The sequence below is a fragment of the Aphelocoma coerulescens genome, chromosome 2 (genome assembly GCF_041296385.1).
Source record: "Aphelocoma coerulescens isolate FSJ_1873_10779 chromosome 2, UR_Acoe_1.0, whole genome shotgun sequence".
NCBI classification, from domain to species: Eukaryota; Metazoa; Chordata; class Aves; order Passeriformes; family Corvidae; genus Aphelocoma; species Aphelocoma coerulescens.
Window position 1 is genome coordinate 108,739,860 of NC_091015.1, and position 27,815 is coordinate 108,767,674.

The following is a 27,815-nucleotide window of genomic DNA, read 5'->3' on the forward strand; positions in this document are numbered from 1 at the left end:
AATATATCTATTGCTAGACACAAAATTTGTGGAAAATCAAGACTGTGAATCAAGCTTATGAACACCCCGACTTAGTCCTATTTGCTTTTTCCCTTTTTTTCTCTTTCTCTCTCTCTGTAGAATTATAGCCTATGTCAAGCTACTGACAACTTCCTTTTACCATACATACTTTTACCTTATACATACACTGAGGAGATACAAACAAACCTCCTCTCAATAGCATTGACTGATGTCATCTATACAACAAGGTGTGTTCCTAAAATGATCATGACAAATTGAGGCAGTGAGAAGTTAAAATTTTGAAGTCCTATTTTAAAAGAATTCAATTTTCAATAAAATTGAATTCATGAAAGAGTCACTTGTTTGTTGTGGGTGTTGTTTAATATTTGTGAATGCTGAGTAGATTAAACGTGGTGGTTTTTCCTTATAATATTAACTCACATTAGATAGAGATATTCCTAATCTTTTGTTTAGGAAAATCAACAAGTCATTTTTTGTTCAATTTATGTTCAATGTGTACATATTTTCAATTTGCACAGGGTTTTATTTTATTGTGACAAATCCAAATGCTTAGGTGTCCCTATTTTTTTCTCTGCAAAACCGTTCATTTCATAAAGACCCTCAGGCCAAATAAGAATAACAGCTACTATAATTTAACACTGTAATCCATCAAAAATCTCTGAAATTACTTTCTGATATGCCCAAGGATAATTCCAAAGAACAGTTGCTTAAGCTTACTATACTCAAATGCTGCACTGACAAGCCACTAAATCTAGTCTCAATTTAGCAAAGAATTTCAGGAAGCCTACATCTAAGCATGTGCCTAAATCCAGGCAATCTCTAGGCTTGGGTACTTACTTAAAAGTAAGTACATTTAAAAACTGTCCTCTACCTTTCTATCTATTGAACTAAGTAAAAATGAAATATTTTTAGTTTTGGAGAGTGAAAATACCATTTCTTTAACTCTTAATGAACTGAAACTGGTTTTCTACCTTCACACAAGGGATGTGGTAGATCTATATCAATTCAGCATTTGTCTATTTGATCAGTATCAAACTAATATAGCTTTAAGTAGGTTCAACTTACTCTCTCCCTGTTTTTCCTTTTTTTAAAAAAAATATTTTGTTTCAATAAGTTGAGTTTTTGTTGAAGTTAGTGCACCATGATTAATTATTTTTCTGTCTTCCTGTGCTGTTCTTCCTCTAGATATCCTTGTTCCTAAAAAAACTATCCTGGAATTATCTGATATGAAATTATTTTCTTCGATCTACTTAAAGCATAGTTAATTCAGATAAGCTTTTTTGGTTCAACTCAGTTGGTCAGTCAGATTTACAAGTTGTAAAATAAAGTGATACAAATTCTGCAATCATTTGCAGTGAGTACTGGTTCCACTCCTTGGATTTAAAATTTGAAACATAAAATAAAGTTTCCATTACATTTTTACTACATTTTCACTACTTGAACTTTTGTTCATGCATCCATTGTCAAACGACCTTTTTCAAATAAAAATGGAGCAGTATTTATGGATAATTTTTTGAAAGAGACAATTATATAATAATAATAATAATAATATTATTCTTGCTCTGAAAACTCTTCTTGATTATTTAAAATTCGTATTGTTTACATGATCACAGCATAGTCTGCAATTCACTAGGGAGGTGAATGCCTGACATTGCAGTTTCCTCAAATAGGTTTGTAGAGAAGGTTTTAACTTCAATGAGAAAAAATGTTTTGGTCTGGAATACATGTTGTAAAATGTACTTCCAATTAATTTTTGCTTTTTAGTTTATAGGGTGATGAGATGTGCCAAACAATTGAGAATGCCACTGAAAGGAATAAATTCATTGCAAAATTGTGAAAATAAGTAAACAAATGCTTTTGATCAACACTTCAAAAACATTGCTATAGAGGTCATTACATTAAAGATGAAAAAAGTTTATTTGAATACCTGGTTGTCAAAAGTCTATCTAATATCCAGCTGTTTCAGTTAAGAAAGTTTGTTTGACTCGTGAGAAAGATGATAAAAAGTAATTGCAAAATATTTTTTGAGAATTCAGGATTAGATAAACTGGTTTCTGTGACACATCCATTGTTAAAATTTTGTACTAGCATGACAGAAACACGCAGTGTGAAATGTGTTATTCTAGTCACATATCAGTCCCCTAGATGACACTGAGAAGCCAGAAGATGTTGTGTAACAGGACTTACATACATCATTTGCCAGATGTTATCTGATAGTTGAAGCTCAAGAGACAATGTTATCAAATCTGCTGGTTGCAGTATGTGGGTTAACAAAAGATTGTATTACACTCCTCTTGTTTTCTTTTGATTTTTTTTCCTTTCTTTTATTTTCTTTTCCTGTAGCTCATTTCTCAAGTCTACGTGAAAATTAATATTAAAAGAGAATGCAGAAAATACTTCCTAAAAATATTTTATTCCTAAATGCTGATTTCATTATGGGGTTTAGGCAGTTGGTTATTAACTGCTGCCAACTATGCATGCCATACTGATATTCTACAAAATAATTTTATAGTGGTTTTTTTTAATAAAATACATACTGGCCTAAGATTTTAAAAATCAAATTTGGAAGTTTGAATCTCTGTCATTTTATGTGCATCCTCCTCAAGAATTTGTAGCAATAATACAGTTCTTTGTATTCTAGAGTATTGCCTATGAATGATATTTCAATATAAATATAGATCAATGATTTACTAAGTACTTTTTAATGAAAGGTTTAATTTATAGTTGACTTTTTTTTTCATTGTTATCTCTAGAACTTTAAATGACTCTTTTAAATCAAGCTAGGAAAAATCCTGCTGTTTGGCAGTCAAAAACTTGATCTGGTCAAATGAAATTTAATTATTGTCTACTTGTTGGGTAAGCAGCTGACCCCTACTTAACAATCCTGAGAGCTGTGACTGGCCATCGTGTTTGACCTGCTGCTGCTGCAAGTCAAAACTCTCCTGGGACCTCATTTCTTCTAAATATTACCATATCAATGGTAGAACTAGACAATCTCTAATCAGTACCCATTTTGCTGTTCTTTTCCCTGTCTCTTGAGCCAGTTACACAGCAATATTGGGTATTGTATAAAGTAGACAGAAGGACTTATGAACACTGCCTTTCTAAAGTGTGATTCAGTGAACCACAATGTCTTATTTGTGAATGTGATGCAAAAGATCAGTGTTTATTCTCTGTATTTGGCTGAACCAGTCTGTCAGTGTAGGACTCAATCAATTGCTAAATTCAACTCTGATTCTGGGCCTAAACTTGCATCTTTTAGAATCAATATTAAAATTATGAGTAAATCCAGTGAGAATAACATCACTGCTTCAGATTGGTAGATTTTGAACAGAGGAGGAAAAAAGGTAAATCTGTTAAATTCCATGTAAGCTATAATTTTTAAACCTAAAACATTATGATAGTAGAGTTAAAATTTTACTAACCTGTACTTAGTATAATCACTGGGTAAGGATAGCTGAATGTGGAGTTTCTGGGATAAGGAAAAGTCAGAGGCAACAGAGTTTTATAGACATGAATGTAACTCTACTCAAATTCTAGATTCCAAATCTTCACTTACCCACAGACTCATTTGTTTGTGATGTTCATGTCCAACCAGTTTGAGGGCATTTTGTGAACACAGAGCATGTGGCATAAATGCTACTCAGAGAGGACTGAGAATTCATTAGAAGAATGTTGTTTAAAGAAAAAGTTAAAAAGATTGAAGACAATATCCCCTGGTTTAGAACTTATTTTCATGTTGATTTTTTCATGTGAGCATGCAGAAAAACATATGTTAGCATTGTTTATGAAAAAAATCTTTATTGATTAATTTAAGTGGAAATGTTTGGGGCAAGAGCTGGTGTGAATTATGTTTGGTTTACATAGTAAAGCATAGAGTAGGACTTTTCTCATCAAAATAATAGAAGTCCTAGCTGACCTCATGTCTTGTTTCTAACAGTTTATGTCTACTCTAGGTCAGTATTAGGAATCAATTGAGGTTTTGAACTTTCTCTGGCACTTTTAATTGCATGAAATTGGAGAAAAGTTATCAATTTGAACAAAAGGGAATGTCACTTTCATGAAGTTATAGCCAATAGGAAGCAAATTAACTGTAAGGCAAAAAACCTGGCTGTAAAGCCTAAATTAACCAAAAATTATCTAAATGTTTTCCTCCCATAATCTCAGAAGTTGAATTTCATAATACTAGAAAAAGGGGAATGATTATTGCTTATTTCCAGTACATTATTTTTGTCCTTTAAATATCTGAATGTTACCTTGTATAAAAAAATGTAAAATTCCTAAAGCTGTGGGTAACTTAAGTAGGGAATTCACAGTTTAACACAGACTTATCTTCTTTCTGAAACCCTTCCTCAGAGAGGGCTGCTGCTCTATGCAGTTGAAAAGATGAAGAAGCAGAAGTGTTAGAATATCTCCAAAGGTGCTTCCCAATATACTCTGCAGCTAAAGTTCTTGAAAACCCATCTTCTCATTCTGCACATTTGGGGAAACTGCTGAGGTCAACAGCTCAGTGTTCCCTGAAAGGACAGTTTCTAGCCAGAAACCCTAAGCGTAGCAGAAGAAGAAGGAAAGATCTGGTGTCAGTGAAATTTATACTGCTATGAATTCTAAAATGACAGGACAGAAGACTTACTTTTCCCACAGTTGTTTTTGGGACTTGGTGTTAATATGTCTTCCTCAGCAATTCACTGAGCTGTGTGGATTTATAATTCCTCTTCTTGTTCTCTGAAAGTGTCTGTGGTGGGCATATATAATTACAATTGGAGGTGACAATTGGGTTTAAAAAATGAATTTCACTTTTCCTTTGATATATGCTAGGGGTTTTTTTCTAATTTTTCCTTAAGAAAGAGAACATTCATGTTCCAGTGGGGATGAAAACCTAGATTTTTTTCCCTTTGATCCTAAAGATTTCTACCCTGGATACAGAATACATTTAAAAAACGTCCTGTGACACTGACTTTTTGAATCATACAATGACTTTGTTACAGGAGAGTACTAGAACATAATTCATCCAATAACTTTCAAAAATCTAGCAATTGCACAATAAACTAATGAATGGGATTTTTCGGTCTGTGGCTATTTCACTTGTTTCTACTCTAAGAATCTTGTTTTCTGGGGCATTTTGTCTGTTTCATCTCCTTCTGATATATGGCCATTGATGATTAAGCATGCAGTTGTTTTTACAAACACAATTCAGTTCCCTCTGGTGCTCTGTGACACAATTCTTCACTTTAGCAAAAGACTACCTGCTGTTTTTCTAGGCTGCAAGAGAAAAATATTTGAAGACAGTGGAAAAATTCTCTTGTTAAAGTGGAAAATGAGATATTCACACATGGAAATTAGAGGAGATATTTGAGTTTCTCATGTGATATGCAGTTATCTTCAAAAAGATGCCATCACTGGCATGGCCAGCTACTATTCTCCAGTAGGAGAATATTAGTAGCTATAAACACTGTGTTGTATTTCTTTTTTAATTGAAAATGTGTCACAATGTGTGGTAAACTACAGGTTATACAGTACTATTTGAAGCAGCACAAGTAGTACAATTTTTGACTATAACAGCTCTAAAAAGATGTAGCTATTCAAAAGAACACTATAGTGAATGTATTCATTCTGTTGAATGTTCTGAGGTAAAACTAGGAGAAAACATTTCTCCTATGATAAAACAACAAAGGCTATTTTAAGTCAGAAAGCTGTTCTCATAAGATCCTTCTGTCCTGAGAAATCCACCCTATGGACTGATACAGCATGAATATTGTGAAAAGGATGTGCAGATTCTGCACTCAGTGGTAGCAAGAAATAACCATGTGTAAATAGGTTCAATCTGCAGAAGTAATGCCTGGTACTCAGTTGTGGCTAAACCCTCAGGCTCATTTTTTCCCCTAGTCTTCTGACATGAACTTAAACTGTTATTTCCTTGGGCTGGGCTAGGAGTCATCTATAAAAAAACAATGAGAAAAATCCTGAGTCTTTAGTAGTATTCCACTGAAGTCGCATGACTAGGAATACTTAGAATTCAACATTGTTCAGGAAAAGCACCGTAGTGTTGCACATCTCTCTTCCTAGTCCAGTTCAGAGACCATTAGTCAATTACAGGAAGCCTCCAGGATATTATCTTGGGGAGACACAGACAGGGTGCTGCCCTTGACTGATAGTCAGTCCTGGCAGTCAAGTCAGCTGCACTGTCACAGCAAGTCTGCATTACTCAGATAAAGTGGACTCCTGAGCTCATTCAGTCTTGTTTCAATATTTTTGGGCAACCAGCACACAAAGGTAAATGCAGCCCTTGAAATATTCATCATAGGATCATTTTTTCCCTGAATTTCCACACACAGTGGCCTGCATAAAGGGAATATAATGCCTAATTGGAGCACTCAGCTGCTAGTGTAAATATTTAACATAATAAAAATGATCTGCCAAATAATCCCACACATTTCAAGGCTCCAGGGCTTCCCCTTTCCATTGATCAGCCTGAGTATGACATCGTTGCCCATTCTTGCTCTCCTTTGTTACTAGGTCAGTTTGAAGAGGAACTTCTCACTTCTGGGATTTAGGAGCACATATCAAATAGCTCAAACACCATTTGAGGATGAGACCCAGAATCTCATGAGACCTTTTGCTTTCTGACATGGTTTCCACCCATATGAAATTTACATGGGAGAAAGACCCTAGTCTAAATGGTTTACTGAATAGACAACAGAGGCAAGCAGGCTAAAATCTCAAAGCCTGTCACTGTGTGTATGAAAAGAGAAATTTAACTGCAACTTCTATTATCATGTGCTCTGTTGCAGTGGAATTCATTCAGGTGCTTCTTGTCTGCCCAGTTTGACTAATCTTAGCAAGAAGTTATGCACAGACATAGATTTTGTTTTTCCCTTTTTCTGTTGATACAGCATTTTTATTTCCAAAGAGATGTCAAAGAAACAAAGAAACATACTTTAGGCATGCAAATGTCTGACTATTGCTAACATTTGCAGTATATCTCATTTTACTGAGGCCACCATAGCAGTACAGTTTGCAAATCACTATATATATTAATTACACTATAAAGATATTTTGTAAGTATGAGCTGAGAGTAGTAAAGTGAAAAAAGAAAAAAAATGAAAAAAAAGAAGATATGGTAAAAATCAAACTTTTGGGTGATAGTTTATGTTATTTCAACAATATTTGTCTTCATATGACTTTTTGCTGATTTAATGGCAGGTAGATCTTCAAGGTGAAATAGCAGGAGTCATGTTCACTGCTACATTTTCACTTATCAGCTTTGAGTTCTTTCATGACTTTGCTACGGAGTGAAAAATTTGAGAAGTATATTTTAGATTATAAATATGTAGCCTCCGAAAGACCAGCACTTGCTCACAATATTGCCCTTAAAAGAAAACGTAGAAAACAAAGAGCAAATACAGCACATAATAGTGCCAACTATAATTTTTATAGAACCTTTTCACAGTGTCTAGCAAACTACAGGCTTTCTTTGAAGACCTTTTGATATCATTAGTACAAATATAGACATATATAGAAGTTTCAAGAAGACTACAAATATGTAAGAGCCATCTGGAAAAAAATCATTTTAGGCTAATAAAAAATAATTTGTGGATTTTTGCACAGCTATTTAACTTCATATTGTTTTTCTTCTTACTTGTTTTTCTTTACTCACTTCAGCAGAATAGCTAAGTTCCGTTTGAACACCACACAAACAGTGCTTACTTATAGAAATGTTTTTCTAGTTAGGATTATTTTAGTGATTATTTGAGCAGATTTTTATGCTTTTAAATCTTCTGACCATCTTCTTCTACTACTTTTACTCTATCATCAAATACTATGAGGCAATGACATAAAATACCTCAGAATAATTGTCCTTTTCTGTACTGAATTCTGCAACCTCTGCTTTTATAGAGAACTATACTTCACGCCTCAAGGGCAGGAACAGTTTAGGCTCCCAGAAATCATTGTAAAAGAACCTGATTTAGTGAACTTGAAGATAAATAACTGGTGGCTTGCTGAATAGTGCAATTGTCTCCACTATTTTCTGAGTATTTACATGCAAAATCAGGTCTCTAATAAGTTCTCTTAGAGAGAAGCATGTACATGTGTTAAATTTTCTTAATATTGATGGATAGAATTTGAATATCTATTTCTAGTCAAAGACAGAGAAATAGAAAGATATATCTAGAGTTTTCTGATCAGTGAGTAAAAGTGGACAGTTTCCCTGCTTCTGATTAGGAAATATGGCTTCAACCTATTGTGACTACTTTCTGTATGTATCTATTAAAAAGGAGGTTTTTGTATTCAGAAACAGCAAAAACACCCATACATTTTAAACAACAAACCTTTGCAGTGTATGGTTTGTTCAAATAGTTCAAATCATTCCTTCACATCTCATTTATAGAAGAAAAGAGAAAAATACTTCAAAAGTTATTCTGCACAAGAATTTTGTATTACACATTTCCCTCCCCTTGACTTTTAACTGTAAAGCAATTGCTCATGTTCTTTACTGTATATTTTGCACTTCAGATATTAAAAAAACATTGCGTAATTAAATCTACTGTAGTCCAGATAGGATCAGGAACACACAAACTCAATCTTCCATTTTTTAAAAGAGATATTAAAATGTTAACTTGTATCTTTTGACTTCCAAGAGTGAGATATCTATTATTTTTTATCAGTGAAAGCAGCGGGTTTGAAGTTGCAGGGTAAGAAAGTGCCCAAATGAATTTTATATGAAAAGCTAAGGAAATTCGAATAAAATGCGAGAGGTTTACTTACATTTTGCATTTGTAAGAGAGAAAATACTCCAATTTTTCTGCGTTACAACATTACTTATAAAAGCCTTATGCAATCTGTCTTTGAACACAAGTTGAACAGTCTTTATAACCGGAATTTTTAATTCAAAAAGTGATCTTTTAAAATTGATTTGCAATAATACTTACCAGCAGAACATCTTGTTGCTAGTAATTAGTTTGAACTTTATGCATTTTCCCTGTGTCTTACAGAAATTATTCAAGTAATTTAAATTTAAAGAATTTCACTTTCTGTGCAAGTGACAAGGAATGAGGCATTGCATGCATACATGCATGCACTGGTGGCTAAACGTTTCTGTGTGGATATACTGCAGCTGGGCAATCACATAAGATGCTGCAGTGTACCTGTAAACAAGGTCATTTACATACTTTTTGAAGACTTAATCCAGTTGACGTACAATGCCTTTTAACTTTACAATTTTCGTTATTTCATAAGATTTTTGAGCAATCAAGTGCCCTAACTCCTTACAATTGTCCTGTTTTTGCATTTAAATTTCATGTTTCCCAGCTGCTTAGAAGAGCCAGACTTCTTGCACAGGAACAGTGAAATGAAAAATACAGTAATGTAGTATGGTTTCCGTGGAAAATATAGATTCCAGAGCCAGCATCCAAAATCTTTAGAGTCTCCCATGAAGACCTAGTGGAGCTTTTTGAAAACAGGCCTAAGTATTTCAGGTTTCTCCAGGCTGGATGTATATGTTCCTGAGACTCAGAGCAAATTCCACAAAACAAGTCTGCATTGTGATAGAGATTTGTCTCCCCTCTGCTGCTGCCTCAGATAATAGGTTCTAGTCTTTTGACTGGTTATTTCACTATTATCCGATTCTGTTCTTTAATTATTACAAAATCAGAGAATCAGAAAATGGCTGAACTCAGAAGGCACCTCTGGAGGTCATCTTGTCCAACCCCCTTTTCAAGCAGGGTCACCTAGAGCCTCTTGCCTAGGATCATGTCTAGACGGATATTGAATATCTCCAAGGATAGCGACTCCACAATCTCTCTACTACCTTGCTAGTCCTGAGTCACCTCATACTGGAGATGTGTTTCCTGATATTCAGATGGAACCTCCTGTGATTCAATGTGTGCTCACTGCCTCTTGTTCTGTCACTGGATGCCACTGAAAAGAGCCTGGCACCATCCTCTTTGCACCCTTCCATTAGGTTTTTGTAAACCTTGGTGGGATCACCTCTGACCCTTCCCTTCTCCAGGCTGACCAGTCCCAACTCTATCAACCTTTCCTCATGTGCCCCTTAAAAAATTCATGACACTTTTTTGGACTGTGTCTAGCAGCTCCATCTTGCTTCCTATTTTGCCTCCCATTTTCTCTCTCCTTATGGGTGATCCATCTTATTTTTCCCAGAAAATTTTCCAGTCTTGGGTGTTTTCCTTATGGGAACATGATTTTCATCTGTCTATTGGAAGATCTAGCCAGTCAATGTTTATATAGCATTAATGGTCTGACCAAGCCAGACTGAGAATAACAATTTGATTGGATTACATACAGAAGAGCTGCTAAAACCTAATCTATTTAATGGTAGACTACTTAAAAAGCAAATATTTTCTAGGTAAACATGCTTAGACATGGTTGAATTTTAAGCATCTGTGATAACATCTTATTTACAGATTTTGTTTTTATTATAGTAGCATTGGTATTATAGCAATATTTAATGAAGGGTTATCACCTCGTGTAGTAGATTTTATTTCCCTTTCACTCTTGAAATGTTTAAATCTTGCAAAAGTTTATTTTTTAAAACTGAGCAGATCTACAATATTTCTAGAATGTTAATGGATTGTGCATTTCTGTGTGCATTGTTACCAACAATGCTGTATTGTTAAATGAGAAGATACTTTCAGAGTTGTTTTGCAGGTCAAATTGTATGGTCTAGATTGTATTTCCGCCTGGATATTTGCTACTAGCACTGCTTTATATGAAAACCCTTTCATATGGTGGAAATCCTGGCAGGACCCTTTTCACCTTCTTTCCTCCTCTGTACTTTAGTAATGTGGTGGAGTGTTTTCAGTAAATCTGAGTGATCCTTGCAAACTTAGTAAAAGGAAGGAATGCAATGGTTACATGAGATACAGTTGGGATGTTAGTTTGAACCATAAGTAAAAGTAGATTTCCTTTAAGTATCTCACTTTCAGAGCTAGATATCAGTATCTAAGTAATTAGCTGAAATATTTGATTACATTTAGTGTTGTTGGTAAACATGTCCATCTACTGATCTATAAAAATGCTTGACAATTAATACTAATTGCCTGCTCAGCTATATTTGCAGTCCTGTAAATTCATGAATATTTACTCATGATTTATGTTGTGCAACTGTAAAAGAAATTTGGGAAGAACAACAGCAGCCTGGGTATAGAAGGGCAATTTTAAAAGCGATTTTACAGCTCCAGTTTTTGAAGTCAACACCTTTTGACTGTTTAGGCTAAAATGGCTGATCTTGCTTATTCAGCACTAGACTATTATGTTATATTATCTGGTTATGATTCTTATTGTTCTTAATTTGCTAAGGCTAGAGGGAAACAGCAGATTTGATGGGTTGGTTGCGAGTTTAATGTTTTTTTCATTTGATACATCTCATTCTTCCAAAGTTTCTCTTCTTTTTTTTTATTTATAGTTCCTTCTTACACTGACCCAATTCTGAAACAAGAAGATCAGTTCCATAAGTGAGAAAAAAGTGCACAACATTCATTTTAGGTAGAAAAGCAGTACAAGTGATAAAAATTTCCCAGACAAGACCAGTCTATTCTAAGAAATCATTTCTTGAAATGTTTTAGTCTTTCATATTTCTGTTTTTGGACAGTATCTTCAAACTGAGCCACATTTTGTGAAATGATCATTTGTCTATGCATAGCTGTCTGTTGAAGCATAGGTCTAAGACCCAATTCACTTCATCTCTGTATGACACCTGACTATAAAAACATGATACAAACCCTCTCAAATAGTAAATACAGTCATGTTTATCTGATGGAAAATAGCACACGTATTAGACATTACCTTGTTAGGACAATAACTTCTAATGGTAATTCTTATGGAATATTTTTTCCAGTAAGACCAAATGGATGCTTCTGACAAAGAAAGTGTCACCTCTTGGTCAGTAGGGATGGCAGAGTATTCATAAACACAGAATTAAATTCAGATTTCTCTAGTTAAGTTGAGTGTTATTCTGCAAAATGCAAAATAGGCAAAAAGATTCTGAATGGATCTGTAAATATATCCTCTTTCATTAGGCTGATGTATTAAAATGTCATGTGGTTAGCGGTGTGTGATGTTCTCGCTAATGTGCACAGAAATATTTTTGTACCCTTCTGAAAGGGACAGACAGAGAAAAGCAGGATTTTGTAACAGAAAAAAATAACTTGGTATGACGATATCAGTAATTTCTGCATTAATAATTATTGTGTTGCCATAGTTTTGAAACATTTTTATTTCCAAGAAATCTATGTATAATTATATAACTAAAAGTGCATTATAAAATTTGAGCATATTGACATAACATCCTAGATATTGAACAAAACTAATTTTGTCTTTCTCTATTTTTAAGATCCAGATTTTAAGGACCTTGGGGTTTTGAAGCCATTGCCAGGTTGGTATGTTGTTTTTGGGTTTTTTTCTAACTTGGAGGCCTTTATACTCTGCTGTAGAAAACATTTTTGTTTGCTGTTCAGGTTTCATTTTTTCTGGTGTTTTGTTATTCAGTTTGTGAGTTTGAGATGGGAGGACCTGAAGGAATTGTGGAATCTGTACAAATTGTTAAAGAAGGAAAAGCTTCTGAAACTGAAGCAGTAGACTGTAAATGGTACATCCGAGCACCACCCCGATCCAAGGTCAGTCCTTCATCCGCTTGCTGATTTGCCATTTAATTTAAGAAATTGACTTTTCTAATATATTGTGCATTTCTTAGTACAGTCAGATCTCGTTTAATAACTTTACAGCTTGAACTGTAAACTATTTTGTTCCTTCTGCTGTGGAAGGGTAATTTGTTATCTCAGCCAAAATAACCACCTTTGTCCATAAATGATGATTTGGGCAGTGCTATTGTGCTTTTTGTGCCATAAGTAATTTTCTTAAATTCATCCTTAATTTTGCTCATATTTTTAAAGAATCAGTGTGTTTTCTTAAGTGGGAAGTAATCTTATAATTTTAATTTTCAATATATTTCAAATACCTAACATAGAGACTACTAAGGGAACACTGCTGGCTCCCTAAGGTCATCATTGTTTCTCGTCTGGGAACTGTGAAAATGGACCCAAGGTAAATTCATGTTCCTCTGTATGAAGCCTTTAGTTCCTTTGGTTTAGAGACACAGACAAAAAGAGTGCTCTCATTTCTTTTCCTCCACCGTCAGCAAGCCAGGGCTTTGTAAGAAACATGAGAAGGCTGCAGTGAATTAAAAAATACTTTTGTTGGATTCCCCTTGATTTCTCTCTTATCTGTAGCTTATCAGTTATGATATGCACTAATTGTTGCTGGCTACACTACGACTTCATCCCTCTTTGCAATAGGAACAGCTTTATGCCTCCCACCTACTTTCATTCCCTGTGTAAAAGACATCCCACAGTATACTTTTTCTATCTGTCTTTTATTGGACAAGAAAGGTTTTAGAAAGTAGAATATGTATATACACTACTCTCTGCCATCTTTAAACAGATAATAAGGTTTTTTTTGTATAATCTCAGTGAGGAGACTGTACTGAATATGTAATTGTTTCATCATCAGTATAACACATGGAGGAATGCTGAAGGGTTCTCTTCAGGGAAGGTTTCCAGAAGAGAAAAAGTCATTAGTATCAGCATTTTTCTATTGGGGAAGTTTAGGAAAAGAGTTGGCTCATAAAGACTACAGATAAATTATTTCTAGAATATACTTTAATCTTATAACTTCTTTTTTACTTTTGGATAAAATTAATATTGATAGAGGTTTTCAATTAAGTAGATGAACTTCCCTAAGTAGTGATATGAGATGATTGGGCTGATGAATGATTATCCATGTGTTGTATGCAATTTATATTCATTCAGGGCAAATCCCAGTATTGATACAATCTTTGGGAAGAACAGATGGAGACCAGCCCTGCTGAGAAGGTCTTGGGGGTGCTGGTGGATGAGAGGCTGGACATGGCCCAGAAATGTACACTCCCAGCTGAGAAAGCCAATTGTATCCTGAGCTGCATCCAGAGCAGCTGGACAACAGGGTGAGGGATGAGATTCTGCTCCACTCTGGTGAGATCCCACCTGCAGTGCTGCATCCAGCTCTGGGGTCCTCAGCACAGAAGAGACATGAGCTTGTTGGAGCAGGTACAGAGGAGGGCCACAAAGATAGTGAAAGGAATGGAGAACCTCTCCAGTGAGGAAAGGCTAAGAGAGGAAAGGTTGTTCAGTCCAGAGAAGAGAAGGCTGGGGGGAGACCTTATAGCAGCCTTCCAGTACTTAAGGGGAGCTCTAAGAAAAAAAGGAACAAATCTCTTATCCGTAGAGGTAAGACAAGGTGTTTTAAACTAGAAAAGAGTAGATTTAGACTAGATATGAGGAAGACATTTTTGCAATAAGAGTTGTGAAAAGCTGGATCATGTTGCTCAGAGAGGTGGTCGAGGGCCATCCCTGGAAACATGCAAGGCCAGGTTGGACAGGGCTCTGAGCAACTGGATTTAGTTGGGGACGTCCTTGCTCATGGCAGGGGAGTTGGATCAGATGACCTTTATAGGTCCCTTCCAACTTGAACTATTCTAGGATGTATTTAGGTATTAGTAGAAAGAAAACAGACAAACACAGAATTGTACTTATTAGAATCAATACAATTAAATAAGCCAATGTAGTGGTTTGGTCTAAAATACTCATTACTGTTTATCTTCTGTGAGATAAGAATTAGGAGAAATGCAAAGCAGGCACCAACTTGAAAGAATATAAAGAAGTTTATTAACAGACCTAAAAGAAGAACAGAAAAAAAAATTATACCACCTTCAGAACTCTCCTCCTCCCCCTACCTTCCTCCCTTCTCCCACTGACAATGTAAAAAGACAACCCTTCAGATGTTCAGTCTGTTTACCACTTCCATGATAACCTTGTTCAGTCCATTTAGAAAGAGAAGTCTCTTCTTGCTCGTGCTATGAAAACAGTATCACACCGAGACAGCCACCCACTTCCAAATATTGTTCAGTCCATTTAGGAAGAGGAGTCTCTCTGCTCGCATGCGAGTCCCTTCCCCCGACTTGCAGCTTTTCCCGCAACTGCTTTCGAGGGTCCACTCTTGAAGTCTTTTGGGGTACAATTTTAAGGTTGAGCCGTTCAGAAACAAAAAAAACAGAGGCCCTTCTCCTTCCCTGGGAGCAAAGGGTCCTCCTCATCTTCATCTTTAAGACTATCTCTGGGAGCATCTCTAGGAATTGAGGTTTTTCTCCTTTCCCATTTGGAGCAAAAGTCCTCATCTGGTTCATCTGGTTCATCTCTCCCTGTCCAAACTTCTCATGAAATTACAGCTGCGCCAGCATCTGCCTATTGCTTACGAGTTGAACACTCCACCCCCCATATCTTCATGAAATTACAACGGGATACTCTGATATATCATAGCTTCACAACAGACTTTCAGCTTTAAGCATCTCCTCTCTCTCTTCCCTCAGGTTTTCAGCTCTTCACAGCAATAAAAGGGTTAATCTCACCTCGGCCTTGCAGCTGTGTGGCTTATCGCTGTTGGTCACCTGGCCTCTGCCGGACAGAGGTGCCGCTTTGCTGAATCTCGGCCGCAGTGGAGGGGGGGGGTTCCGAGCCGCTCCGGCTGCCCACGGCAAGGCAGTGGGGGGGGGGTTCCATGGCTGGAACAGGTCCATGGACTCCAGGATGGCCGTGGCCCGGCCCGGCCTGGCCCAAGCAGGGCCTGGCCAGGCCCGCTGGCCCCCGCACGGGGCCTGCAGCCACCTGTCCCAGCGCCGGAAACGAGAGAGAGCTGGGGTGGGAGTTTGTCTATTCTTAAGTGTGGATCACAGAGGCGGTCACAACTTTAAGTGGCTTAAAGAATTGTCCACATTCAGACTGGCCACTGATAGGTTCTATCAGGTCCCAGAGGAAGCTGTAAGCATCCCTCAGCAAGGACATCCCTTCTGGGACTATCCTTGCTAACCTATGACAGCCAATAACATTTCTCTATAGTCTTAACTGAAGTTTATTATTGGCTGACCAGATAATGTAATTGTGATGATCTTACTTGATCTAATTCTAATGTTCTATATGATTCAAAGCCCTGCTAAAAATCCCACTTTTACCTACCTGTAATATTTATCCATACTTCAGTTATGATGTAAAACTCCAAATTGGATATTTATGTAACTGTAAATACAGTGTGTATCAGAAGAATGCCACACTACCACATTAGTAGAGGGCTAAAAATTAAAGTTCATTAATTCTTCATAAACTTCTGTATGTGCATTTAGTTGTGTTGCATTCCAAGAAGTGGATCCTAGCTGAAGGGCATCTGGAAGGGAGAGCAACAAGAAAGTTTTAGGAAAATGAAGTAATACTGAATGTTATTTATTGTTATCTAGAAGATTTTGAGAAGGAATTCAATATAATAAAAGGCTTTTACAAGGAAGAAGGAATGCTCTGATGCCCATGTCTGCAGGATAACTCAGGCTCCCACACTCTGAAAGAAGGTTTCAGGTTAGATATGAAGGAAGGAAAATTCAAACATCAGGGAGGGGATTATGAATGTTTGGTTGAGAAAGTTGGTTCAGCTGGCATTGTTAGCAGTCTGAAAGTGCAGGTTAGGTAACAAGCTGTGAAAAATGAGAGAAACATTAATAATCCTACCTTTAGGCAGAGGGCTGGGCTGGGTCATCTCTTGATGGATCCTGCTGTTCCCATCTTACAGAATTATCTGGGTGGAGATTGAGCGATATAAAAGCATATAAATCAGTGTTTCCTAGCATGGAGTTGAAAGGTTTCACAGCAAGCTAGGAAAAAAAGATTTTTCAGGCCTAGATCCATCTTTGAGGGGTAAGTCTAATTTAGCATTTGAACATAGTGTGTTTTTCCAACAGATATATTTATATACACACAGACAAGTATATATATGTATAGATGCACACACATACAGTTATGGTTTCATCATACTGGGACAAGCTGAAAAATATACAGTTATTAAGGAAGGAGGAACAAATGGATAAATTTTTAAGAAACTTGTATGAAGTAAGATTTATGATAAGACTTTATGGGTCTGATTCAACTGAACTGGAACCTATTGTCCATGTTTTACAAACAGCTTCCTTTGTCCTTATCTAACCTTGAATTAATGACATATTCAATACACTTATTTAGTGACATCATTTTAATTTATGTCAGCTCGCACTTATGAAAACAAGCTCTCCTGCTAAAAACAGTGAGAACTCCACAGACATCTTTAAATCCACATGTTCCTGTACTCTGGGCTGCACAGTTTGTTACTGGGAATTATGCCTAAAAGGCGAGAGTTTCTCAGAGAGAGTTTGTGTTGGACTTTTCATCTTTAGTTTCTTAATTAAACCGTGCCAGAAGGTGGTTTGCTTGCAATTTCATTTGGCGTAAGCTCATCCAATCTAAACTGTCTGCAGAAACAAGATGCAAGTCCTTCCCTTGGTTTCCAATTCCAGGTTCAAGCCAAGTCTGAGCTCAATATATGAGCAATGAGATCAGCCTGAGCTTCAAACTGACAGTCTGGGTCTAATGCTTCTATCCTCAGTGAGCTGGAATGGGAAGAAGAGCAGAAAATTTGTTGCGCACACTTAAAATAGAGCCATCACTGATTACCTTGTATCACACACACACACACTGAAAAATAAATCTGAAAATGCATGCAGAACTCAAACTTTCTCTAAGTGCAGAAGGCAGTCTGAACACAACTTCAGTCTATATGCAGACCTGGAGTCTTATATGTGAAGGCAACTAGTTGAAAAGTCCATGTTTCTTGTAATCATTCAAAGTCAGTTCCTGCTGAGTAAAGTAGCTGTGAATTTTGAATAGAGTAATACTGGGGGTTCTGCATTTTGTGTTGAATGTGACCACAATTAGTATTCAGAACAAGAAAGGAAAATTAAAAAGAGTGCTAACCTACTCAGAACAGTAAAGTTCTGGAGGAACTTCCTCATCTGAAAATTCTTCAGTGTAGAACAAAGCCCAATGAAGGAAGTGTATAAGCTTATTGCACAGGGATTTGAAAAAATTCAGAGATATTTTTGGCTACAAGCAGTGGATAAGCAAAGATTTTGTATTTAGGAATAGAAAATAAGAAAATGAATAGAATTATAGTTTTCTTACTTTCTGTTAAGGGTGAAGTATTGGAGGATAATATCAACAACAAATGTTTTCCTGTGTTGGGTGGGTCAGGAGAGGCCCCCCCCAGGAAGACAGAACCATGTTTGTGCTCAAGTAGCTCTCCCTTTGGTGGGTAACTTTCCCACCAAGGTACCTTTGTGTCATGGTTGTTCTTTGAGAGGCTCTACAGAAAAAATAAGACAGCAGAATCTGATGGTAAGAGTAATAAAACATTTACAAATATGATATTCTTATACTGGGAAAAAACCAGTAAGCAGTGCTATTAAAAACACTATTATCAGAATCTCTGAGCACCTCAGAAAACAGCATCAAAGCAGGAATTAATTTGAATGTAGTCCAGTGGAAATAATGTATTCTGGAGGAATAAGCAATAGGTACATTTAGACTGAACAAATAGCAGGAGTAGCCTCTTTATTTGCACCATGAGAAATAAAATGAAGTTATAAGGTAGTTAGGCAAAGTGATGCCTAATTCTCTTTCCCCACCTGAACATGATATTGGACAAAGGTTATAGGATGCAAGACTTAACATGAAAGATTGAGAAACCCAAAGTGTCAATAAATGCGTATTTAGTTTTGACACATCATGGCAGCGTCCTTGACCCAGAGCCGCCAGTGAGTGGTGGCATCTGTTCCAAGCAGAGCCAGTGAGGAGCAGTGAGAGGGGGAACACAGCACATGGGAGGGGGCCAGGATGAGGGAGGCTACAGCGCCAGGACATGACTGATGAGACTTGGACAGGCCTGGCCGTGGTGGCTGGGGTGTAGTGGTGGCTGGACTCGTCTGGGCAGTGGGGCCAGCCCAAGCGCAAGCCAGCCAGCAGCTTGGTGAGGGACAAGGCTGGGGTGGTGAGGAATGAGGCTGGGAGCGGGGCAGTGTGACCCAGTGTGACCAAGACACTTGTATGTTTACAAAGGGTTAGTACTGCTACCTGGCATGCTCCTGACCAAATGGAGAGATGACTCTTTTGGTTCCAGGTGCCTGCCTTCATATCGAGTGTAGTCTGGAAACTGGGTGGTTGTGCATGCATTTCCTGGAGTGTTGGGAGGAAACGTGAGGTGAAGCAAATTGCAGAGCTGTGAGTGAGTCTGTTTAAACTGATCTGACTAAACCAAAACATTTTCTGCTCTCCTGTGTGAAGTGGAAATCTGTGCTCTTAGACGAGACCTGCAAGAAAAGCAGTTTAAGCTGTCGGCACTGGCAGACTACCATATATTAATTTTTGGAGGCTTTTTAATCAGGTGTAGAAGAGAAACTTTAAGTAGTGCACTAAAATTTAATGAGTAGTGATTCTTGAAATGTTAGAGAAAAAGAAAATTTAAAGGCTGAATAACCTAACAGTCAGAGACAGTTTTGCAAGCTTCAGATGACCTCCATCTCTGAAGAAGCTCTGAAGCTTACTAACATAAAGATAATGCAAATACTATTATGAATTTAAGAAAGCCCAACATATGTATGTGTGGAACAAGGTGAATAAATTATGTTTAAACAAGTAGAAAATACTGTTTACCTATGTTAAGCTATTAAAATCCCTTGTGTGAAACAGTTTTCTGAGATGAAGGTGCAAGACAAGTACATGGTTGGAATTGTGTATACAGAATCTCTGCTACAAAGGCATGTCAATGTGCATACCAGAGTGACATTGTAAAAAACCCCACTTTTAATTTACCATGAATCTATTCCCTTCAGGTATAGAAATATAACTAACCTCAGCACCCTCAAACCAAATAGCTATTAGGAAATGTAGTTTTAAAAAGCTACAGAAGAAAGTAATAAAATGTCTGCCAAAGAGAACAGCAGAATCAGGATTTGATCTCCAGCTTTCAGTGTTAAAAAGCAGAACAGCACCAAGGAGATGTAAATGTTGCTCACTTGTGAGCATTTTTGCACTCTACTAAAGAAAAATGAGGATGACTTGACAGAGTAAGTGTCCTATTGGATAGTCACAGAAGAAGAAACAAATAGGACAAAGCAAAGAAATCCAAAGAGCTTCACTTGTCTGTAAAAATGGTTCTGATATGTGAGCCTTGGCTGTGAATCACAGGGTCTTAGAAGTACAATATAAAGTCGTCATCTTTGACAGACAGTATTCTCCAAGCTCCAGAAGAGAATATGAGGTATGGAGCTCTCTGTTTGCACCACATGGTCCCAGACTAGTAACAGAAGGACCAAAAATGTAGAAAAATCCCCCCAAATAACAAACAAAAATCCAAACAGAACATGTGTTGTTAACACTTGTGCATTGAAGTAATGTTGATTGAAAAAAATTTTAGCATCCAAGCAAGAGATCAGGCCATTTCAGAAGACAAAGTCAAGCATCATTAGTAATATGCTTTTTAGGCTGGTGTACTCGGTGTCCAGTTGCCTTGAGGGAGATTAATTAGTGTTGCACAATCTGCTTTAAAAAACTGGGTTTCCCAGGCCTAAATACTTGAGGTATCATCTTGAAAGTACTTTGTTAATCACATAGAGCTGAAAAAGATGCAGCATAAAGCAGGCACTGTAACTGATCACTGAGCAATGGGACAATTTAACCCAGTCCTGTGCTTACAAGTGAATTGATTGAACACAGAAGCTGAATGTGCAAAATCTGGACATTATGCTTGGATGAAGAGGAGGCTTTTCTCTTATGTCTAAATTACTTTTGGCAGCTGAATGATGGCTTTTTGTTTGGTTTGGTTTAAGGGGACTGAGTGTCTGTGCACATATATTAAGTCTGATATGCTGGGATATGGTTTGAAGCTTTTCCTGACTGGCCTGATCAATCATGTTGTCATCCCTAACCTTCAGTGATTGATTAAAAAGCAGAACTCATCAAAAGTGATTCACTACTAGGAGATTATAATCTGATCATTTTACTGAGATGATATATTATTTGCAGTTTATAATAATTTTGGGTTTTTTTCCCAATATGTTCCATCAGAGATTTCAGTTGTTTTCAAATTTAAATTAAAAGAAATAGTAAAACTTACCCAGCATCTTCCTTTTTGATTATTATTTATGGTGGCAATACAAACCCTAAGGGTGACAAGAGAATTATTTTAAATATAATGTGATCAAGTGTAAATTACATATGCCACAGTTGCAGTGAGGCTTTATCAGTTTTGTTGCTAATGACATTGGCATTAGCAGTGACATCTCAAAACTCAGTAAATCTAATACTTGAGCAGCCCACTCTTCTAAGTAATGTGAAGCCGATGATTTGATGAAAGTGGTCTAATTAAAACTTTGCAACAAAAATGTGAAAGAAGAAGATATGGCAGTTATGCTTCTTTTTTCAAATAAGATGTTTTCTTCAGCAAGAATGCCTGGATTATGCAAATATAATGTGTCAGTATCTATGGAAGTGTTCATTCCAAAAGCTCCTATTGGTATCAATGAAAAAATGCTTAATGAAGGCAGATGGTGGTGTTTGAATCTGTGACCTCTTCTTCCCTCTTCAGGAGAACAAAGTTTCTTATCCACTGCTGGTAGAAGTAATGGCTAAGATTTCTGTAAATGAAATAACCAGTAATATTGATAATTTTTCTTTCACTTTCTGATGAATTTGTTTTAGTGACATCCGCATACCAGTGAAAGTAATGAGAATGTTGCCACAGATTTCAAAAAGCCATGTATAGGGAACATTTTGCATTAGATAAGAGTTTTTCATATAATCAGTCTTATTCTTTCCCTGGAGAACTCAATTTATTAGTCATTTTCTTCTGCCAGTGTGGGTCTTACAGCCAGTGACAGGAACAATGGCAAATACATAGCAATAAAACCATAAAAGTTGGCAGAGGCGTGCAAATGCAATTAAATTATTCCAGCTCTTTAAAATGAAATCTGATCCAATATCAGGTTGTCAGTTTGTGTAATCAGTTTCCAGTTTTTAAAAATGCACTGCAGTCTTAAGCCAAAGGTCTGATTCAAATAAGTAGATTGAAAGATACCCACTGATTTCAGGGTGTGTTGTATCAAGTCCTCAATATTTTATATAAAGTTCTGGGAGTAGTCATCTCCAAAGGCAATTTTGAGAATGGAGCTCCAACTCATCTCAGAATATCAGGAACTTATTTTCTCTAATTTATGAAACTTCATGCCATTGGAGAAGGTGGCATCTTTCTTCTAAAGGACAGACATAGATTTTTAAGTCAAATATTTCTTTCCCATGGCTCCACAACCTACCAGATCTACATATGGTATGGTGTTGGCTAAATTTCTCACACAGAGGAATGAACTGGTGTGACTGACAGCAGAATTCAGGCTTGGGAAGAACTGAAGGCTTCTTCACTGAAAGACTCAGAGCAAAATGCTGAGTTATTATTCTCTTGATTCCTTTTCAGTATTTATGACTGCTACTCTAAGAAATATTTTACTATTTTATAAGGCTAGTGTGCCTCCAGAAACTAGAGAATGTCAGATGATAAGCCCATAGAAATAAGATTTTGTCTGTACTGCTATATGAACAGTGTGTTGAAACAGATCAGGAATAATTGATGAATGCTGGAAATTGCTGGGAGAGCTGGTATTTTGTAACCACAGTGAGGATTAGCACACGTTTCTTGTAAGAATGAGAACTCTTAAAAATTGCATCTCCATACTGAAATGGGATACCCTTTACAAGAAATACATGTGCATATATATATGTATATGCACATACACTTCTACATATATAAAAAGCAGCAGGATAGGAATAGAGAACACATGAACAAGTGTGAGAGGTCTGTCATCCAGGAGGTATAGTTTTACTATAGTTCTGCCATCAGATTAATGTAATCTTTTTCTGGAGTAAATATGAGCTTTCTTGAAGAGGGGAATAGATAAAAATGTGATTGTGATACATTGCACTATATCTTTGTAGTCTATCATATATGTATGTATGTATATGGCATATAAATATAAATGGTGAATATATGATAGGCATATACAGAGAGTAAAAGTAATGATTCATGACAATAGCCTGTTGCAAGCCTTCTGTTTTCTGTGAGCCATCTGTGTGACATGCTTCTCTTCCTGGGAAACAGTCACATGTGTGCAATACTGCATATAATCAGCCACAGGAGGAATTCATTGCATTACCTGTGACAAGGCTGTCAAGCACTGAGGCACCTGTCTGAAGCAGACTGCTCCTGTTAACTGAGAAAAGAAAATCAAGGAGCACATTTAATTCCCTAAGTTATGCAGAGAAGGACTACGGACTGTCTCAGCTGCTTCCCAGGAGAGGCTGGGTGCCAGGGTTGCACAGTGGCAGTTACACCCTTGCTTGAGCAGGATGATCTGGTGTCAAGGACACAGAAGCAGCTCTCTGGTGTGTCCCGACTATGGCCAGTTGCTGGGTGTTTGTACCACGGCTCTGCCTCTTCCCATCCCTCCCTCCCTCATGTGGGATCTTTCTCTGTCAGCACAATAGTGTGTATCATTTTGCTGTTTTATTTAACAACCAGTAAATGAAGTGAGAAACACTATAAAATCTATACCTTGATATATTTCCATCTGAATATGTCTTTGTGTATTTCTGTTAGCTGTTCCATTTTGTAGAGACCAATACAAGCAGATTCCTTCATTTATAGTATGTAGACCCCAGGATACATGGTGAAAGTAAAATACACTTAACTGCAATTTAATTGAAATAGATTCCTCTGAACTCTTCTGAAGGCTGGAAATGATGGAATATGAGTAAGGGATACCATAAGAATAACATTAGAAAAAAGATGTGCCTTTAGTATACCTAATTTAATCTGCCAGTAAAAATTTTTCACAAATTTTCCTTTCAGGACAGTGATGCAAAGCATAAAAAGGAATGCAAATATACCATAATACACTACCTGAAAAGACCCATTAAAAAAACCTGAGCTATTATTAAACAGTAGCAGACTGCTTAAGAGCACATCATTCTCAAACCATAAGAGCTTTAATGTATTAATGAGGTGGAATTATGAGTCTTGCTGCTACTAGGATATGCCCTGCTTGTGTACTTTTTGCAAATGCAGAGAAGCTTATTAAGTATTTGTTCTGTGCATATAAAAAAATACCTGAAGTCAATAAAATTGTTTGGAAATAAGTATATTTGATGTCTAATACAGTGGGGTTTCTTTTTTAGTTATTTTTTTAAGTGAAGACGCATACAGGTCTATGCTGGGTATGTTTACTGCCTTTTTATACAATTTCTGCCCTAATTCACCTTTCTGTATCATTGTCCTGAAATCTCATGGGTACCGTTGGCAGTTTGATTCTGTATCATGCTTCAGTTGGAAATACTATACTACTTGCCATCTCTGTGAATGGAATATTTGATGTTGCTTGTATAATCAATTGTTTTTAAAATTGGTGGTTTTCCCTATTAAAGTCCATATACATTTGAATATCAATAATAGCTTTTTATCCTCATCCCTACTTCTTTCTAGGTAGATTTAAAGAGTTCTTTTCTAAGGGCAATATATCTATTACTTTATGCGACAATTTAGCTTGTATGCAAGAGACATAAGCTTCTAGGAGTTCCCACAAGATATGCTTGATTTCAAGCCTGTTAAATTATGAAAATGTATACCATAATGCTTGGTTTAGAAGAGCTGAGATGGTGGCCAGATCCTTGAGGAAACATAAAAAGATTAATGATTGCGTTCTGCCTGGCTCTCAGATTCTCACTTCCTGAACCAGTGTAGCAGGGACATATAAAGATGACACATTGACTCTGGGGAGGGAGGAACAATGATTTGCCTTATTATTTCACATGTCAGTCATGTAATACACCAATATCGTGCCAAGTAGTGAAAGAGAAATTTCTAGCTTATCTGTCCTTCAGCTTGAAGAACTATTGTACATACTTCTGAAAAAAAGGTATATATTTGGAAATTAGGACCTTACTGTGAATAAGAACAAAGAAATATCTCGATCTTCTGAGAGATTCTACTTGGAAGCAAGACAAAATACCAGGAAGTACAAACAGTGCTCAGTTTGCACATTAATGGCCTTCCAAGGAACTGCCCTATGGATCACCAGCTCCAGAAAAATTATGATGATGTGTATTTTTTCTCCTGCAATGTAGAGCAAAGTTGCTTAATATTTTTTCAGTCATTCTCAAATGTCTGTACATGTTGCCTTTGTTGTTTGATTGATTCATAGATCTATTTGCGATTCTTGGACTACGAGATGCAGAATTCCAACGAATGCAAAAGGAATTTTGTAGCAGTCTATGACGGAAGCAGCTCCGTGGAGGATTTGAAGGCAAAGTTTTGCAGCACTGTTGCTAATGATGTAATGCTGAGGACAGGTCTGGGTGTAATCCGCATGTGGGCAGATGAAGGCAGTCGAAACAGCCGATTCCAGATGCTCTTCACATCTTTCCAAGAACGTAAGACCCTAATCAATGCATCTGCCTTTCAGTTTGTTAAATGATACAACTCCCAAAATCTGTTAATATTTTCTACATGCAGAGCAGTCACTGAATTATGTTGCCAAACAAGCTATGTAAATATTCAGACCAATTTTTATTCCAAGAATTTGTAGTGAGCAATAATTTGTAATGCAGTAGACGGACCACAGAATTCAAAACTAGGAAAACAGGTACAAGTGGTCATGACCTGTCCAGTCATATAACTGTGACTTTTGTCTTATCCCCAAGCTATCATGTAAGTTTTTCCTTACACAACATGGAAAATAATACAGCTCTGAAGGTTTTTATCAAGTCTGATAATTTTCTATGAATTTGATTTTTTAGATTTCATTATGATATGCATTTGAAAAATACCTTATGATTATTTTATCACAGGTAGTGGGTGCGTGCGTATATCAATGAACGTGTATGTCAGATATTGTTAAGCAAAGAGTTTAGGGGTTTTTTTGTAGCAACAAAAGCTTTCTAAAAGCCTTTTATATTTTAGTTAATATTCTCTTTATGTGCCTTACTTGCATTTATATTTTTATATGAATTCTGGGCTCAAATAAAAAGCAAAACAGCCTTTGAAAGAGAAAAAATGTAGTTCTAGACAGTTTAAGAAAGCAATCAAACCAATCACAAAAATCCCTCAACGAAACCCAGTAATTCCATTCGCTGAAAATAATTGCCCCAGATAATCCTGTGAAAGACCTGTGAAAAATATAAATTTGTTTTCTTTGATGGGAGTAACACATATTTAGCTTTTTCAGAAAGGTGTATGTGCATTTATTTTCACATGCTGGCTCATGTTAATTTTTAATGTATTTTTGGTTTGTGCATATCGTGCGTCTCACAGAAAGATTTCTTTGCAACTGTCAGTGGTTGGAATGAAGGCTCAACCTACCAAATACGTTCTTCATCTGTATTCTGTGTGTGTACCCTGCAATGAGGCAACGAGTTGCTATTGAGAACAGCCTCCATAATTCCTTAATTATGGCTCTGATTAAAAATTTCTGACAGTTTACATGCCTGAAACTGCATGCACCACAGTACTCTCACACTTGCAGCCTTAGGGTGGATTAAATTTTCTTGCCTGCAGATCAGGCTGGGGTCTAAAAGACACTGAGAACCCTTGGTTGAGATGATGCTGCACTTTCTCATTCCTGCAACTGGAGATGCCTTGAATATTCAAGATCTGATTCATTTTTTTCACAAGGCATCTTGATCTGTTACCTTAGAAACAACTGCATAGACACTGGAGGTTCACAGCATATAAAGAACTGGAGAGTAATGCACTATGATGACTAACTTGAAATGAAGGTTTGAATAGGTGTATGTTTTCAAAGCTCTCATATTTTAAAGTATTATAAGGAAAAATGTGGGAATTTTTGGGATTTTTTTTCTCTTACAGTATTCCTAATATATTTACCTGACATGCTACATCTTATGAGCTACTCCTTTCTTGTAAGCAGATGATAGTTTATACTGAATAGTATTCTGACTGGGAAATTCAAAATACTAACATGATGTGCTTTCTGTAAATTTACTCTGAAGAGTCATTGCTCACTAAAAGCTGAAAATTTATTAAAGGCTAAACAGTACTTTGAAATATGTTTACATAGCCTGCTCATGAATAGTAGGAGAAACTGCATCTGTGATTTTAATGCTGGGAATTGACTTTAAAGATTTAAAGGTGATGCAGATGGTACTTTCTGTGTCAGTTGTCCATAAGTGCTGTCCTATGCCACATACTGCTGCGGGCTGTCAGGAGTCGGCTAGAGCAGATGTCAGGGAGACACAGCTCATGGCATGTAAACTGCAACGTCTTCCAGCAGCGTGTGGGAATAATTAGATCATCTGCATGGAAGAGAAGGAATGTCAGACCTCATTCAGGGAGATCTGCATCAGGGAACAGACACCTGTGTGTCTATTTGGGGACAAAGAGGAAGGAAAAAAATTCTGTTTTGTTCATAGAGCTGAGAAGGGAACAAAATAGAAGATGGCATTTACATTGCAGTAACGTGCATGGGAAAGAGTGACAAAGTAGAATTCCGGTATTTACTGCTCCTGTGGGAATGACCAGGAGGTGTTGTGATCTGTTGCTCCTCAAGTTCCTCTCCTTAGTGTGGAGTTAGGCTGTTGAGACTGTGAGTTTTCCCTTATACAACGTGCTGTGTACTGGAAGTGGTATTTTGTGGAAAAAAGCTACTAAGCCTGAGCATTGTTTTCTTTCGGTGTAAGTTTGTTCAGTGTTAATTCTTCTTACAGAGCCATTTCCTGGGTACTTGACATTTGTGTAGAACAGAGAAATATTGAAGAGATTTCTTATATGAT

At 36.8% G+C, this 27,815-nt stretch overlaps 1 protein-coding gene across 1 annotated transcript in view; it reads left to right on the forward strand.

The window, feature by feature from the left end:
- Positions 1-27,815, forward strand: part of NETO1 (neuropilin and tolloid like 1) — a 63,274-nt gene that overhangs the window by 21,074 nt on the left and 14,385 nt on the right. Inside the window, exons 5-7 of the mRNA XM_069005924.1 lie at positions 12,374-12,415; positions 12,529-12,656; positions 25,229-25,457. Coding sequence (XP_068862025.1) covers positions 12,374-12,415; positions 12,529-12,656; positions 25,229-25,457 — 399 coding nt within the window. The remainder of the gene's footprint in view (positions 1-12,373; positions 12,416-12,528; positions 12,657-25,228; positions 25,458-27,815) is intronic.